The 12,737-nt window shown below is 42.3% G+C and overlaps 1 protein-coding gene across 1 annotated transcript in view; it reads right to left on the bottom strand.

The window, feature by feature from the left end:
- Nucleotides 1-202: 202 nt before the first annotated feature.
- Nucleotides 203-12,737, bottom strand: part of col4a1 (collagen, type IV, alpha 1) — a 38,759-nt gene continuing 26,224 nt past the window's right edge. The window contains exons 21-52 of the mRNA XM_056389714.1: nt 12,569-12,715; nt 12,341-12,424; nt 12,033-12,116; nt 11,806-11,876; nt 11,465-11,656; nt 10,619-10,787; nt 10,355-10,447; nt 10,023-10,127; nt 9,772-9,869; nt 9,306-9,456; nt 9,067-9,180; nt 8,763-8,930; nt 7,998-8,087; nt 7,716-7,868; nt 7,483-7,581; nt 7,285-7,374; nt 6,957-7,096; nt 6,304-6,430; nt 6,101-6,181; nt 5,657-5,755; nt 5,485-5,535; nt 5,210-5,395; nt 4,902-5,035; nt 4,673-4,745; nt 4,457-4,528; nt 4,152-4,280; nt 3,928-4,026; nt 3,631-3,843; nt 3,318-3,495; nt 3,070-3,184; nt 2,257-2,429; nt 203-1,896 (exon numbers count right to left, since the gene is read on the bottom strand). Of these exons, the coding sequence (XP_056245689.1) occupies nt 1,815-1,896; nt 2,257-2,429; nt 3,070-3,184; nt 3,318-3,495; nt 3,631-3,843; nt 3,928-4,026; nt 4,152-4,280; nt 4,457-4,528; nt 4,673-4,745; nt 4,902-5,035; nt 5,210-5,395; nt 5,485-5,535; nt 5,657-5,755; nt 6,101-6,181; nt 6,304-6,430; nt 6,957-7,096; nt 7,285-7,374; nt 7,483-7,581; nt 7,716-7,868; nt 7,998-8,087; nt 8,763-8,930; nt 9,067-9,180; nt 9,306-9,456; nt 9,772-9,869; nt 10,023-10,127; nt 10,355-10,447; nt 10,619-10,787; nt 11,465-11,656; nt 11,806-11,876; nt 12,033-12,116; nt 12,341-12,424; nt 12,569-12,715 (3,860 nt within the window). The 3' untranslated portion in view covers nt 203-1,814. The remainder of the gene's footprint in view (nt 1,897-2,256; nt 2,430-3,069; nt 3,185-3,317; nt 3,496-3,630; nt 3,844-3,927; nt 4,027-4,151; nt 4,281-4,456; nt 4,529-4,672; nt 4,746-4,901; nt 5,036-5,209; nt 5,396-5,484; nt 5,536-5,656; nt 5,756-6,100; nt 6,182-6,303; nt 6,431-6,956; nt 7,097-7,284; nt 7,375-7,482; nt 7,582-7,715; nt 7,869-7,997; nt 8,088-8,762; nt 8,931-9,066; nt 9,181-9,305; nt 9,457-9,771; nt 9,870-10,022; nt 10,128-10,354; nt 10,448-10,618; nt 10,788-11,464; nt 11,657-11,805; nt 11,877-12,032; nt 12,117-12,340; nt 12,425-12,568; nt 12,716-12,737) is intronic.

Genomic DNA, 12,737 nt, shown 5'->3' with positions numbered 1-12,737 from the left:
GCCTTTTCATGGAATAATAGCCAGTGACAGTAAAAACTAAAAAACACTGTGGGCTTGTGAATCAGCCAAATGGAAAAGCTGTGATATCATGACCCATCAGCAACTTACTTACAGACTGTGCTGGTGCTGCCCTCTTGTGGCAATCCTAAATTACTGTATCAGAAGCCTTCACATTAAGAGAAACACACAAAACAATAATTAATAAGATTATTCTACAAATCACTTTATTGCAGGAATTACACAGTATGGGATCTGGAAAATATAAAATGACGATGAAGTATGTTCTGTTTGTTAATCAGCTAAGATCAATCCCACTGTGATCAAGTTTGTTTTATGATGGCAAATGCTGCTAATACTGTATGTACTTCATGGAGCATTTTTATCACAACCAAGCACAACACACAAACAAAAACAGGTTATGGTCAGTGTAGAGTAACTGCTATAACTTGAACAGTAGAAAAACTCTGCATCTTTCAATTGCTCTGAATGGGACACGGAAACAGACACTGTTTTGGGTCCAGAAGGCCTTTCTAGCATCAACGCATGACTGACTCTCTCAGAATGCCGTATACAAAACACAAACCAATGTTAAGACCTTTTTAAATCATCTCTGCAGAGACACTTATAAATATAATCCTCCTCATCTGGATGAGCTTGACTTGAATGTGCAGCCTTGACGCGATGACCCTTAATTAAAAATAGCTTTTGCACAAAATCAACAGGGATAACAAACGGAATTCACAAACGGGAACAGTCAAGTACATGAGCAGAGTAGCAAGTACATGGTATGTGTCAGTATATATACATGTGCATTTCTTTGGGATCAAAGATTTGGTTCACTTGATGTGAGAGTTGTTATAAACAATGTTCTGTCAGAGTAAAGGTGTAGGTGTCATTTTTTTTGTCTGTTCCTTTTTGTGCATTTGTTTTTTATTGTGTCAACAGGGTTGTGCAACAATATATAGCCTATGCAAACATCACAACACACACACACACACACACACACACACACACACACACACACACACACACACACACACCTGCCAATGTTATTTCAGTGCTGTTTGGTATGTTAATAAGGCGCTGGTTGTTGAAACACTGTTTTTTGGATCAATGAAATCCCAGATATACTCAAGTCCAACATATTCTCATAAATCTTATAAATAAAAATGAAGCTAATAACACACAAAGTAACTCAATAATAACCTGAGGAGAGTATGTTGAACTATGTTAGAGAGGAATGCTTTATATTTACAACAGAGTGATTGTTACATGTCTGTGGTGGCAACATATTGTGATTTAACAAATGACAAGCTTCTGTAACGAGTGGTAAGTCCCATCCTTTACATTATACAAGTTAAAAGGTGTGAAAATCTATAATATTAATGTAGCTATATCTTTGATGCTGTGGCACTTGTAGGGAAATTAAAAAAAATAAAATAGAGTAAGGCAGATAAGTAAGATTCAATAGCACCTGACTCACACAAACAACCCTTTCAAAATGTACACCAGTTTACCAGTTTAGGGGGCATGTACTCAGTGCAGTGGTAAACTGGGTGCCATTCTTTAGAGACATGTTGTGATCATGTTAGTTAAGTGTTTTCTGCATGGAGCAAAAGGCTGCTTGGTCTCTGTGTTCTGGTTTGTAAAGTTCAATCTCAGGCTGTTCTGCAAACCACGTGTGTGTCCCTCTCTTCTCACACATGCAGGGAAATAGCACCATCCTTTCAAAACAGGAAGTCAAGCCAAGTTGAGGACGTCAGCACGCGCGGTATTGCTTGCATGTGAGGAAGGAGGACTCTGGTGTTGGGAGTTTATGTCCTCTTCATGCACACCTGGCAGCGGCTTATGTGTGTTCTGAGATTGCCTGCTTTTAGCGTTGTTGGGACAGGTTTCCTAGAAAGAGGTAGAAAATAGAAAAACATCAGAGGTCCACCCTGTGTTGTCATGCTCATTATGTAAATATGGAGGAACTGTGATAACTGAAAGAGAAACATGACATCTGGCTGAAAATCTTCCCTCTCTGACTGACTGTATTTTCAACGCTGACCACACCCAGCATCACTGGAGGGTGTGGTTGGGCATAGTCAGCAGTGTGCTTTGTTGCACCTGTAACCACACCCAACAGTGATGTCTCAGTGCCCTGGAGTACAGCGCTCAGTCACTGCAGCAAGGTGAGAAGTTACACCACCTGGAGGTCAGCAAAAACAAGATTTTGGGGGAGAGGTGGGGAGAAACAGGGGAAATCAATCTTACGTAAACATCTCATTGTCTTCAATGGTAGCAAGCCAGAAGCTGTAGGAGTTGGCGTAGTAGTTGCAGGTTCCACGACCGTGACACTCGATGAATGGAGCGCTGCGGAATTCCTCCAGACAGGAACCGGGAGAGGCCAGAGCCTGGCCTGAACCCTCAGCACCAGCGCTGGTGTGCTACACAAACACACACAATGTAATGTAATCAAATTAAGAAGGGCATTTTTCACTGTAATACAATCTGAAAAGGAGCAATAGGATTGGATTTAGATTGGATTTTTTTCTACAAAAAATTAACAAAACTGTAGGTATCATAAAGAGTATTGAGCCCTCATCAAAAGAATTCGGCTCAATCCTGCATGTGTTTCATTCATGGTTCACAATCATTGGCTGATTCATCAGATGTGTGCATATCAGCTGATTAGTAATGTCCAGTCATATTCATGCAGGTGTCCAGCACTACCATTATAATCTGACACTACTCTTAATTACTGTGCTGACACTCTTATAGCAACTTCATTTGCCGCCATGGCTCCACCCCAACCTCTCCCTTATTTGCAATTTTTTGGCATTTTAGATTAAACTACGACCTAATGATCACGAAAGTTTTTTAAGAGTCAGATTCTTTGAGAGTTCCCTAAAAAAGTAGAGTCTCTTCCACCAAATCTAACTATATGATCAGTTGCTACAAATGGTCAGTACTTTGGCTCAAGATGCTCTGAAATATCCTCTTCAACTTTGGCGGGGTGTTCTTGGCCGATACATGGTATTGGACACTTTACTTGAATGCACGGACACCAAATGCTGTTTGTCTTACCATGACAAAGGAGTAGCCAATCCACAGAGAGTCCCAGCCGTGAGGGCACGGAGGGATCATGATGGTCTGACTGTGAACTGCTATCACCATGGCTGGGGCTTCACACACAGCACACCTGCACAAATACACACACAAACACAAACACACACACACACAAACACACACACACACACACACACAAACATGAATGTCACACAAGTACCAAACATACCTGACATAGAACAGTGTGGACAGAAATGTAGACATACCTGCTGATGAAGGGTTTGATGCTTTCACCAGTGATGGGCGCCATGCTCATGGGCATGGGCTCAGGGGAGGTGAGCCAATAGGAGTAGTCATTACGAGAGGCAAAGTTGCACACGTTGTTGATGTTACAGAACAGGAAGGGCATGGGGCTGAACTTTCTTAAACAGCTGCCTGCCGTACCTAAAACATTGCACAACAGGACACTTAAATCACCGCCACAAAACTCCCCCTTTGTGCACTCTACTGTATCTCATTTTGTCTTCTTTCTTTTATTCTTTCTTTTTCTTTCTTTATTTCTCATATTATTTTTCTCACCCAAGTCCTGTCCATGAGACCGTTCGTTGCCTTGTACGTAGAGCAAGGAGTAGCCATCATATATGGGTGAGGTTCCCTCAGGACAAAATGGAACCTCCACTGATTGGCTGTGACGGGTGACGAGGAACCCATGATCCATGGAGGAGGGGCCAGGTGGACCCACTTGACCTGGAACGCCGTCAGGTCCTGGAGGACCTGGGTGTCCTCTGGGTCCTAAAGACATGGAGTAATTAATAACTCATGAAAGTAGCAGCACAACAAAACTTACCGACAGCTTCATCGTTGTGAGCCTCTCACCTTGTGGTCCTGGCAGGCCAGGCTCTCCTTTGGCTCCAGACTGACCGTGAAATCCAGGGTGGCCATCTTCACCTTTTGGCCCTGGAATACCTGTCATACCTGAGAGCCAATAACAAAAATGATGAAGCAATTAGAAAAATGAATGCAGAGCACAGGTGAGCAGGAGTAAACTGTTGGATCACAGAGGATTATATGAAGGAGCACGTTTCTAATCAAAACGTCACCTTGCAGTCCTTTCTGTCCAGGGAACCCTGATGGACCCTGCGGTCCTGGAAGACCTTGAATTCCTGGGAACCCAATGTCTCCTTTGACAAAGGTGTGGGGGCCAGGGGGGCCAGGAGGGCCTTCATTACCTGAAATACACAGTATCATTAAAAGATACTTAGCAGTCAATGGCCATCAAGTAGTAAAATGAACAGAGACACAAGAAAGCACCAACATAATTATATATAACATAATAATTCCAGTGAAGGGAAAGGGTGGTAGATTTAAATATTAACGTACTAAAGGTTTCTCACTCTTGTATTACCTTTTTCTCCAGGGAATCCTCTGTCTCCAATCTCTCCTTTGAATCCACTGTCCCCGAATTGACCCTTTACACCTAGAGTTCAAAATTAGTGTGTTAATTATTTGAATAAAAAGCAACATTTACACATTTTCTCTCATAATTGCATAAACATATGTCTTTCACAAATAAATAAACACACACACATGCACACAGATATATCATACTGTATGTACTGACCTGGGAAGCCAGGAACACCTTGCAATCCCCTCTCTCCCTTATGTCCATCAATACCAGGAAGACCAGGTTGTCCCTGTAGCAGACACACAAAACCGAAACAACAGAATGGGTGTTTTAGCAGCATTTACATCTTACTGTGCATGTATCAGCTATTTCTCATCAGAATGCATCTTAAGTAGTGTAGCCATGTACAGCAAAGAAACTAAAGGAAAACAGGCTTGTGACATACAGGGAGTCCAGAAAATCCAGGGTCACCCTTTTGTCCCGTCTCTCCCTGGAAACCAGGCAGACCCTGATCTCCTTTCTCTCCCTTATGGCCATGTCTGCCTGGCACACCAGCTGGTCCTGGTCCTCCTGGGGATCCTGTTTGACAAAGCCAAGAAGAAGGTGAGGAGATATTTTTTAATATAACATGCAGTGTATAGGTTTTCTATTTATGCACTTGTGAAGGCAGCTATATACTATACTTTTGTATATTTTGGAAACGGGTCCTTATGCACATAAGAAATTGATAGCATGTCATGTATTCTGCATTACCTGCTTCTCCGGGTTGTCCTGTTTCTCCCCTCTCTCCCTTAGGGCCTTCTACAGAGATACCTTGAGCCCCTCTCTCTCCTGGCTCACCCGTTGGTCCCTGTGGGCCTGAAAGTCCCTTGTCGCCTTTGATACCAGGGACACCTGGATGACCTGGAGTGCCAGGGATGCCAGGACTACCTTTGTCGCCTGAAAACGGAAAGAAAGCCACATAATGAAACTCTGTTTAGCTCCAGTGATTAAGGGTTTACATGAATCAATGATGGAAGTGCTCTTACCTTTGCCACCAAATGTTCCAGGTGGCCCTTGGAAACCGTGGCCAGGTAAACCTACAAAAAAAGATCGTTAAAAAATATATTACAGGCAGTTGTAGGCTAATTGTACTGTAACAGCTTATTGACTAACTAAATTATTACTGTGTAGTCTCCTCCCAACTCTTCTGACACTAACCTGGGTCTCCTCTCTCCCCTGAGGATCCAGGGATGCCGTCCACTCCAGGATCTCCCTTCTCTCCAGGAGGTCCAGGAGGTCCCTGCAAGCCACCTTCACCTGCAGGACAACAAATTCAAACACTATTTGTTAGTGTGTATTAGACTGCCACAGGCATAACTTTCACTTCAGTTGCTGATTGCTAGCTAAACTAACAGGCAGTTGCTTGGGATAGGTGTGAAAAAAATAATCAAATTTATCCATAGAAATGAGTTTCTGGGATTTCTTCATTGCTAATTGATTACTTTGGTTTCCTGTAATTTCTCAGACTGAACAAAAACTTATTTCACAAAGTTAAGACCATCTTTTTGAAGTTAATAGTGTATCAAACCTTGAACAAATCCTTGCTGTGACTAACATATAGGCAGTGATCTGACGAGCTGATTAAAAAAGCCTCTTACTTACCAGGTCGGCCTTCATTACCAGGTTCTCCTGCAGACCCTGGAAGCCCAGGCGTACCTTTCTCACCTGGTCTACCTGGCTGGCCTGTATAGCACACAAATGCACATATGCCACGATAAGAACTCAACAACACACAGGATTATTATACCAAGTGTTCTACTTGTAGACAAACAAGATGAATGTGACAACACAGACTGAAATCTGACCTGGATACCCGATGCTTCCTTTATCTCCTTTATTTCCTTGCGATCCTGGTTTGCCAGGCATACCCTCATGACCCTTCTGACCCTTTTCTCCAGGTGTTCCTGGGAATCCTGGCTGGCCTGTCTGACCCTGTGAGAGTAGAGGAATGGAGAGGAATGCTAAGTAAAGACAAGTAGGTACTGATGACCACTGAGAGGAACAAATCAGAAAAGAAGATGTTGAAAGTGCAGACAACTGAGAAAAATGTTTCCCAGTCCATCTCTGTTAGACACTAGTTTAAATTCTTTTTGGTGCAATTGGTGGTGGATATTTGTGACAGCAGTGGAGTCTTGTCTGTGTAGAGGGTCTCCCAAGACAGACATAAATAGAGAGAGACGAAGTCTGTAGATCATGTCACATTCACACTTTTGACAAATAGTGAACCAAAATGAAACTGGAACTTTAACTCATTACACACTGACATGTGTAATGATGCAAATGACCAAACATGGAATTTTAACTTTGGGTAGTTGATGTTTCTAACTGGAAGCTCCTTTCCCAAAGTTTAAATGTGCACATTCTTGGCCTTTTGACTTGTTAAAAGAACACATTTTTTTCAAGGTAATGTCCTATTTTCAGTACCTAAGCAGTCAAGTTTATATAGCCAGGGGATTACCTTTTCTCCTGGATATCCTGGGATCCCAATACCTGGCTCACCAGCTGCTCCCTTGTCTCCTTTCTGTCCATCTGTGCCTCTGAATCCTGGATGTCCCGATTTACCAATATCTCCTTTAGTACCTTTTGGGCCACTCACACCTGCACACACAAGCAGACAAAATGCAGATATTAGTAAATTTGCATTTAACATATTAAATGTCAACTTTAGCTTTTCCCTTACTTGAAATATGGTCAATACAGCTGTTAATAGACTTGTGTTTAGTGGACTGAATTTTATGTTTACAATACATAAGTGCTTGCAGGGTGAAATATGAGTTAGTTTTTACCTGGTATTCCCATCTCTCCTACAGTGCCCTTCTGTCCAGGTTGTCCAATGCTGCCAGGTTCACCAGGAAAACCAGGGTCTCCTTTCTCACCTAACACATATCAGTGAAAGTGAAAAGTTAGTAATATTTACTTTCTCGTCATTTTCTACAAACATCTTTTGATGTTTGTCTTTTGAATGCCGTAGTCAGGTGACTCACCTGGTTGTCCAGGTAATCCAGGCTCTCCATCTTTGCCTCGCAGTCCAGGGTCTCCAGGCATTCCACGGAAGCCCTTCTGTCCAGTGACTCCACGGTCACCTGATAGGAAAATTGAATTACAAACATAGACCATTAAAATATTTCTTAAACTATCGGTCAATATACAGAATCATCCAGCCTGTTTGTAGTAAATCTCTATATGATCTCTTAGGGTCAGTATGTTTTTTTTATACCTATGTCTCCAATGTCTCCTTTCTCCCCCTTCATGTGCTCCATGTCGACTTCACTCATGTTTCCTGGAGGTCCCTGAAGACCTGGCTCTCCCCTTTCTCCTTTAGGTCCAATCTCTCCAATATCACCTCTTGGTCCAGTAATACCAGGATCACCTGAGAGAGATGGTGGGGAAGAGGAATTGTTATTGCTGCTGATAAAACTAAAAAGAGGAATAGCTCACACTGTGATACAATAAATAATAATATTAATAATAATAATAATAATAATTGCATCTTACTCACCTCTCAGACCAGGAGATCCAGGTGTACCAGGTGGTCCAGGAAATCCTGGTACTCCTGGGGTTCCTATGACCCCCATTTCACCTTTAGGACCTGCCAAAAAAAACACATACAGTGAGATTAACGTAAATAAAAAAGAATTAAAATTTTGAAGAGTCAATCATCATTAAAACACATCCAATGCAGTCTCCCCAATTGGAGAAAATTTTTTTTCACCTAAAAGTCGATCCTTCTCCTTCCTCATTCAAATTGAATGGTAGATTGATTACTCAACTTTATAAATTTCTGCCACCTAGTGGTAAGAACAATTGGTGACATGCAGTAAATTCTCTAATAGTACTACTAGTAGTAGTGGATGAAGCCCTTATTTAAAACAGACTTATGCAGGGTCATAAAGTCATGTGAAGCTCACTAAGTTTCTCTTTTTAACAGCAGTCCTTTTTTCAATAATTCCTTAGAGCTTAAGACTTAGCAAACGGAAAATGGAAAAGTAAATGCATTGAAATTAGTTAGATAACAAAGGTAATATATTTCAGATAAAAATACAAATCACAGTAACAAAATGGTGATGATGACATTAACTACATTGATGACATGAACAGCACGTATGTGTTCATGTGTCTTTATTTAATGTGCAAGTGCAACGGTATTAAAACAAGAAAAACTACATGATAGAGCAAAAAAAACCCAAAGACAGTAAAGAACACTGAAGTTTGTAGTTTTATTTCTTTTTCTCTTGTGAATGTGTTTGCTGTTTGTCTGTCTCACCTTGGTTTCCAATCAGCCCATCCCTGCCTGGTAAGCCTGGTTGCCCTGGCAGTCCTTTAGAGCCTGCAAGCCCTGGGAACCCAGGGATTCCCTTTTCTCCCTGAGGTCCCGGCATGTCCAGACCAGGAGGACCAGGGTAGCCCTTTTCTCCCTTTACACCTTCTCTACCTGAGAGAACATGCATCAAGAGGGATCAACAACATCATAGTCAGAATCATAATCTGACAACAGACATTTTAACTTAATGGTTGTTGCTAATAACATTACAATGGCTGCGCACTTTGGATGCTAAGTTTGCACTCACCATATGGTCCAGGCTCTCCAGGTGGTCCCTGTGGTCCGGGAGCTCCAGGTGAACCTTTTCCTGGAGCACCGGGTGAGCCAATCAGTCCAGGAAGCCCTGGGGGCCCTATTTCACCTAATTTTAAAGATCAAAGAAAAACAATGTTGTGCTTGGTACAGAAGATGGGCTCTTTAATTCTGGGGGATAGACCAAATTAAACCAAGCGTCACACCAGAGTCATTGTAAAAGTCCTGCAGTACCTTTGATTCCCTGAGGTCCTGGTAGACCTGTCTCGCCTTCTCGTCCAGGAATACCAGGAAGTCCAATGCTACCCTTCTCTCCCTGGAAGCCAATAACTCCTGGGAGGCCCTGCGATCCTTTTGGGCCTGGAAGACCCCGTCCAGGTTCACCCTGTAGGTTATACAAAAAAGCACTGATTTGCATGTCATCTCTGACAGTAGTGTTTTTGACACTGACATTTCAATCTTCCATTGCTCATAAAACAGATGGTACTGTCGTGGTGGTGTTTGGATTTTAATGTTATTGTATGACAATAAAAGCTGTAGGATTAATGCATTTATTTTAATTTTTTCATTTTTCATGGTAAAAAACAGGATGATTCAGCTCCCTTGTTGAGTCCTTTCTATGGTGTCTGACACCATACACATTTAGAATACAATTGTGATTAAATTATTAATTGATAAACAGATGAAGACAAATACACACTTTTTGTCCAGGTAGACCAGGTCGTCCCGACAAGCCATCCTGTCCCGGTCTTCCTGGCTCTCCTGGCAATCCTGTAGCTCCTGGGATACCACCGATTCCTGGAAACATGAACGAAGCATTTCCTCTGAATGTTGTTCTATTCATGTACCTGTACTGTGTTATCTGTAGTCCATCTACATTTTAATGTATGCATGAAATGTCTGCAATGCATGCATGAAGAGGAGGAATGGGGTCAACATTGAGTAACTCACCTTTTGGACCTGTTGGGCCTGGCAAACCAATTCCAGGGGGTCCATGTTCACCTTTCTGTCCAGGGAAACCTGGCAACCCTTGGTCTCCAACCAGGCCTCTGTCCCCTGCAACCAACAACATGTTGTATCGTAAACAGGAATAATCACCATCAACCTTCACATATGTGTGAATAATATGTGTATATGTATGTTAATATGAACATTTTTTTTTTGTAATTAGACAATCACACCCTGATTTACTTCACTCATCCAAGACAAGCTTTAGTTGATTGAAAATAGATTGTTTTGCAGGGGAGTATACATGAAAACATAATGAATATGATGTTGCTCACCTTGAAGTCCAGGTCTGCCGGTTTCTCCTCGTGGTCCAGGTACTCCCTGAGGTCCTGGAGTACTCACACCTACACCTGGCTCACCTTTTGTACCTGTTGAGCGCAAGATATGAGTTATCAGTGAAAGAATATATAGTAGGTGTGTGCAGTACCAGCGTGCGTTTGCTCAGTTTCACAGGCAATGTTAAGCTACAGGTCAATAGGAGTTATCTTTGATAATATTAGTGCATCTTTTTACAGTATATTTGTAGATCTCACGCCTACCAGGTTGTCCAGGGACTCCAGGCAGTCCTGGTCTCCCTGGACTGCCTTTCTCTCCTGACTCTCCTGGTTGACCGATGCCTGGCACACCAGGGGGACCCCTCTCTCCTGGGGGCCCGATAAGACCAGGGTCCCCATCTAGTCCACGCTCACCCTTAATGCCCTCTTTGGCCTGAAAACAAGATTAGAGAAAAGGGATGTCTGATCTACTTTGTTTTTAAAAAGGCCGACAATAAATTAAAACCACAATTATTGATTTTTTGGATAACACAACAATGACATATAATATCCTCATAAAGTTGAACAGTTGATTCTTACACACTAACATTACCATTCATTTGGAGTCACGTTTCAACCCACTTCATGGATATAAGATCAATATTCACTCTCCTTTTAGCTCTGTTTTGGTCTCAATCAACTCATGAGGGAAATATCTAGATCTTTAGCTGCTAAATGCTCCACTATGTTCACCAGCTAGTTGTTCACTTTATCTTTTGGCTTGAAAACCGAACTGATGAAAGAAATGAGGCTGAGCCAAAACAATGAAAGTTGTGGGCGTTAAAACAAAAACAATGACTGTCAGGTGATAATAATCTGTGGTTCTGTCACTACTAGCAACCCATTTAACATTATATTTGCCATTGTTAATATAACCAATACTGATTATGACATCTTTAAGATAACTTTCACTTGCAGCAAAGGGTTTCAAAAATAATGTCGCCTGTTGTGGTTTTTTGTTTTTTTAACAGGTTTGTCCAAAATCATTCATTGTCATTTGACAGGCAGTTCAATCATTTGATCTACTGGTGGAGCTCATGCTGTCCTGATAAACCACACACACAAACTTACAGGTTCTCCTTTGGGGCCAGGTTGACCCGGTATGCCATCTCTCCCTGGCAGTCCATTCGATCCAGGCTGCCCCGGTGACCCAGCAGAACCAGGAAGACCTTTGTCTCCCTTCAAACCAGGAGCTATGAATATGTCCCCAGGCTCACCAATAGCACCTGGAGCTCCCATCAACCCAGGATTGCCTTGAATACCCTGTACAGGTCAAAAAAAATGATCATGCACTGAAGAAAATATGAATGGCCTATTCTGATATCTTTCTCTTCCTCCATTTTCCTCAGTGTAACTGTAAAAACATTCAGCTTGGAACTTGTCAGAAGTGTCTCAGATATTATTCAACTCACAGGTCGTCCAGGTTGTCCAGGAGCTCCTGATTGACCCTTTTCTCCTTTGTATCCTACTGACCCAGGAGGTCCTGCCAGGTGAAAATGGACATTGTACATCCTTAACTCATTCAGTACTCATCATACTGTATGTCAATAAGATTATAGTGTCCAGCAACAGATGACAACCTTGTTCAAAGCCTCAATTTCTTTGGGTAATGTCATCTGAAGGTCACAGATTCACTCACCGTGCTCTCCTTTAGGCCCCGGGGGGCCAGGTAATCCAGGTGCACCGGAAGCTTCACACTTAACACAGGTATCTCCTTTGTCACCTGACAGGAGGTACAGAAACTTCAATTAAAAAATGCATGTCAGTGTCCTCATCGTGTAGCCCAGCAGCTGTACTACTGATGATGAACATTAAACGTCATTGCATGCTCACGTCAGCGCTGTTTCTGGTAGCACATATGTGACGACAAGGGTATCACTATATCTTAAAGCTAGAAATTGAAAATTTGAATGGATTAATTAATTGATTATGTGTGTTCATTCTTACCTTTCTGTCCCAGTTCCCCTTGTAACCCTGGAGGTCCAGGTGGGCCAGGAGCGCCTTTCTCAATGTCACATTCATTAGGGTCAACTGTTATGCCATAGCACACACACAAACACATAAACACACACACGTTAGGTCCAAACATCTGTAAACGCACGCTTTATGCTTTATGTAGGTGTTGGTTTATTGTCAATTATTCAAATAATTGTAGTATTTGAAGATGAGACATACTTGGGAGTCCTGGTTCTCCTGGGGGTCCAGGAATTCCTGGTTGTCCTGGAGGTCCAACCAGAGACTCTCCTTCTATACCCCGATCTCCTTTCTCACCCATGCCTCCCTTCTCACCCCTCTCTCCTCGAGGCCCTTCAATGTGCTGGCCTGAGGTACAAGGACAGAGCCA

The sequence above is a fragment of the Seriola aureovittata genome, chromosome 11 (genome assembly GCF_021018895.1).
Source record: "Seriola aureovittata isolate HTS-2021-v1 ecotype China chromosome 11, ASM2101889v1, whole genome shotgun sequence".
Taxonomy (NCBI): domain Eukaryota; kingdom Metazoa; phylum Chordata; class Actinopteri; order Carangiformes; family Carangidae; genus Seriola; species Seriola aureovittata.
Note: the sequence above shows the minus strand (reverse complement) of the source record. Positions and strands in the feature narration are given on the sequence as shown.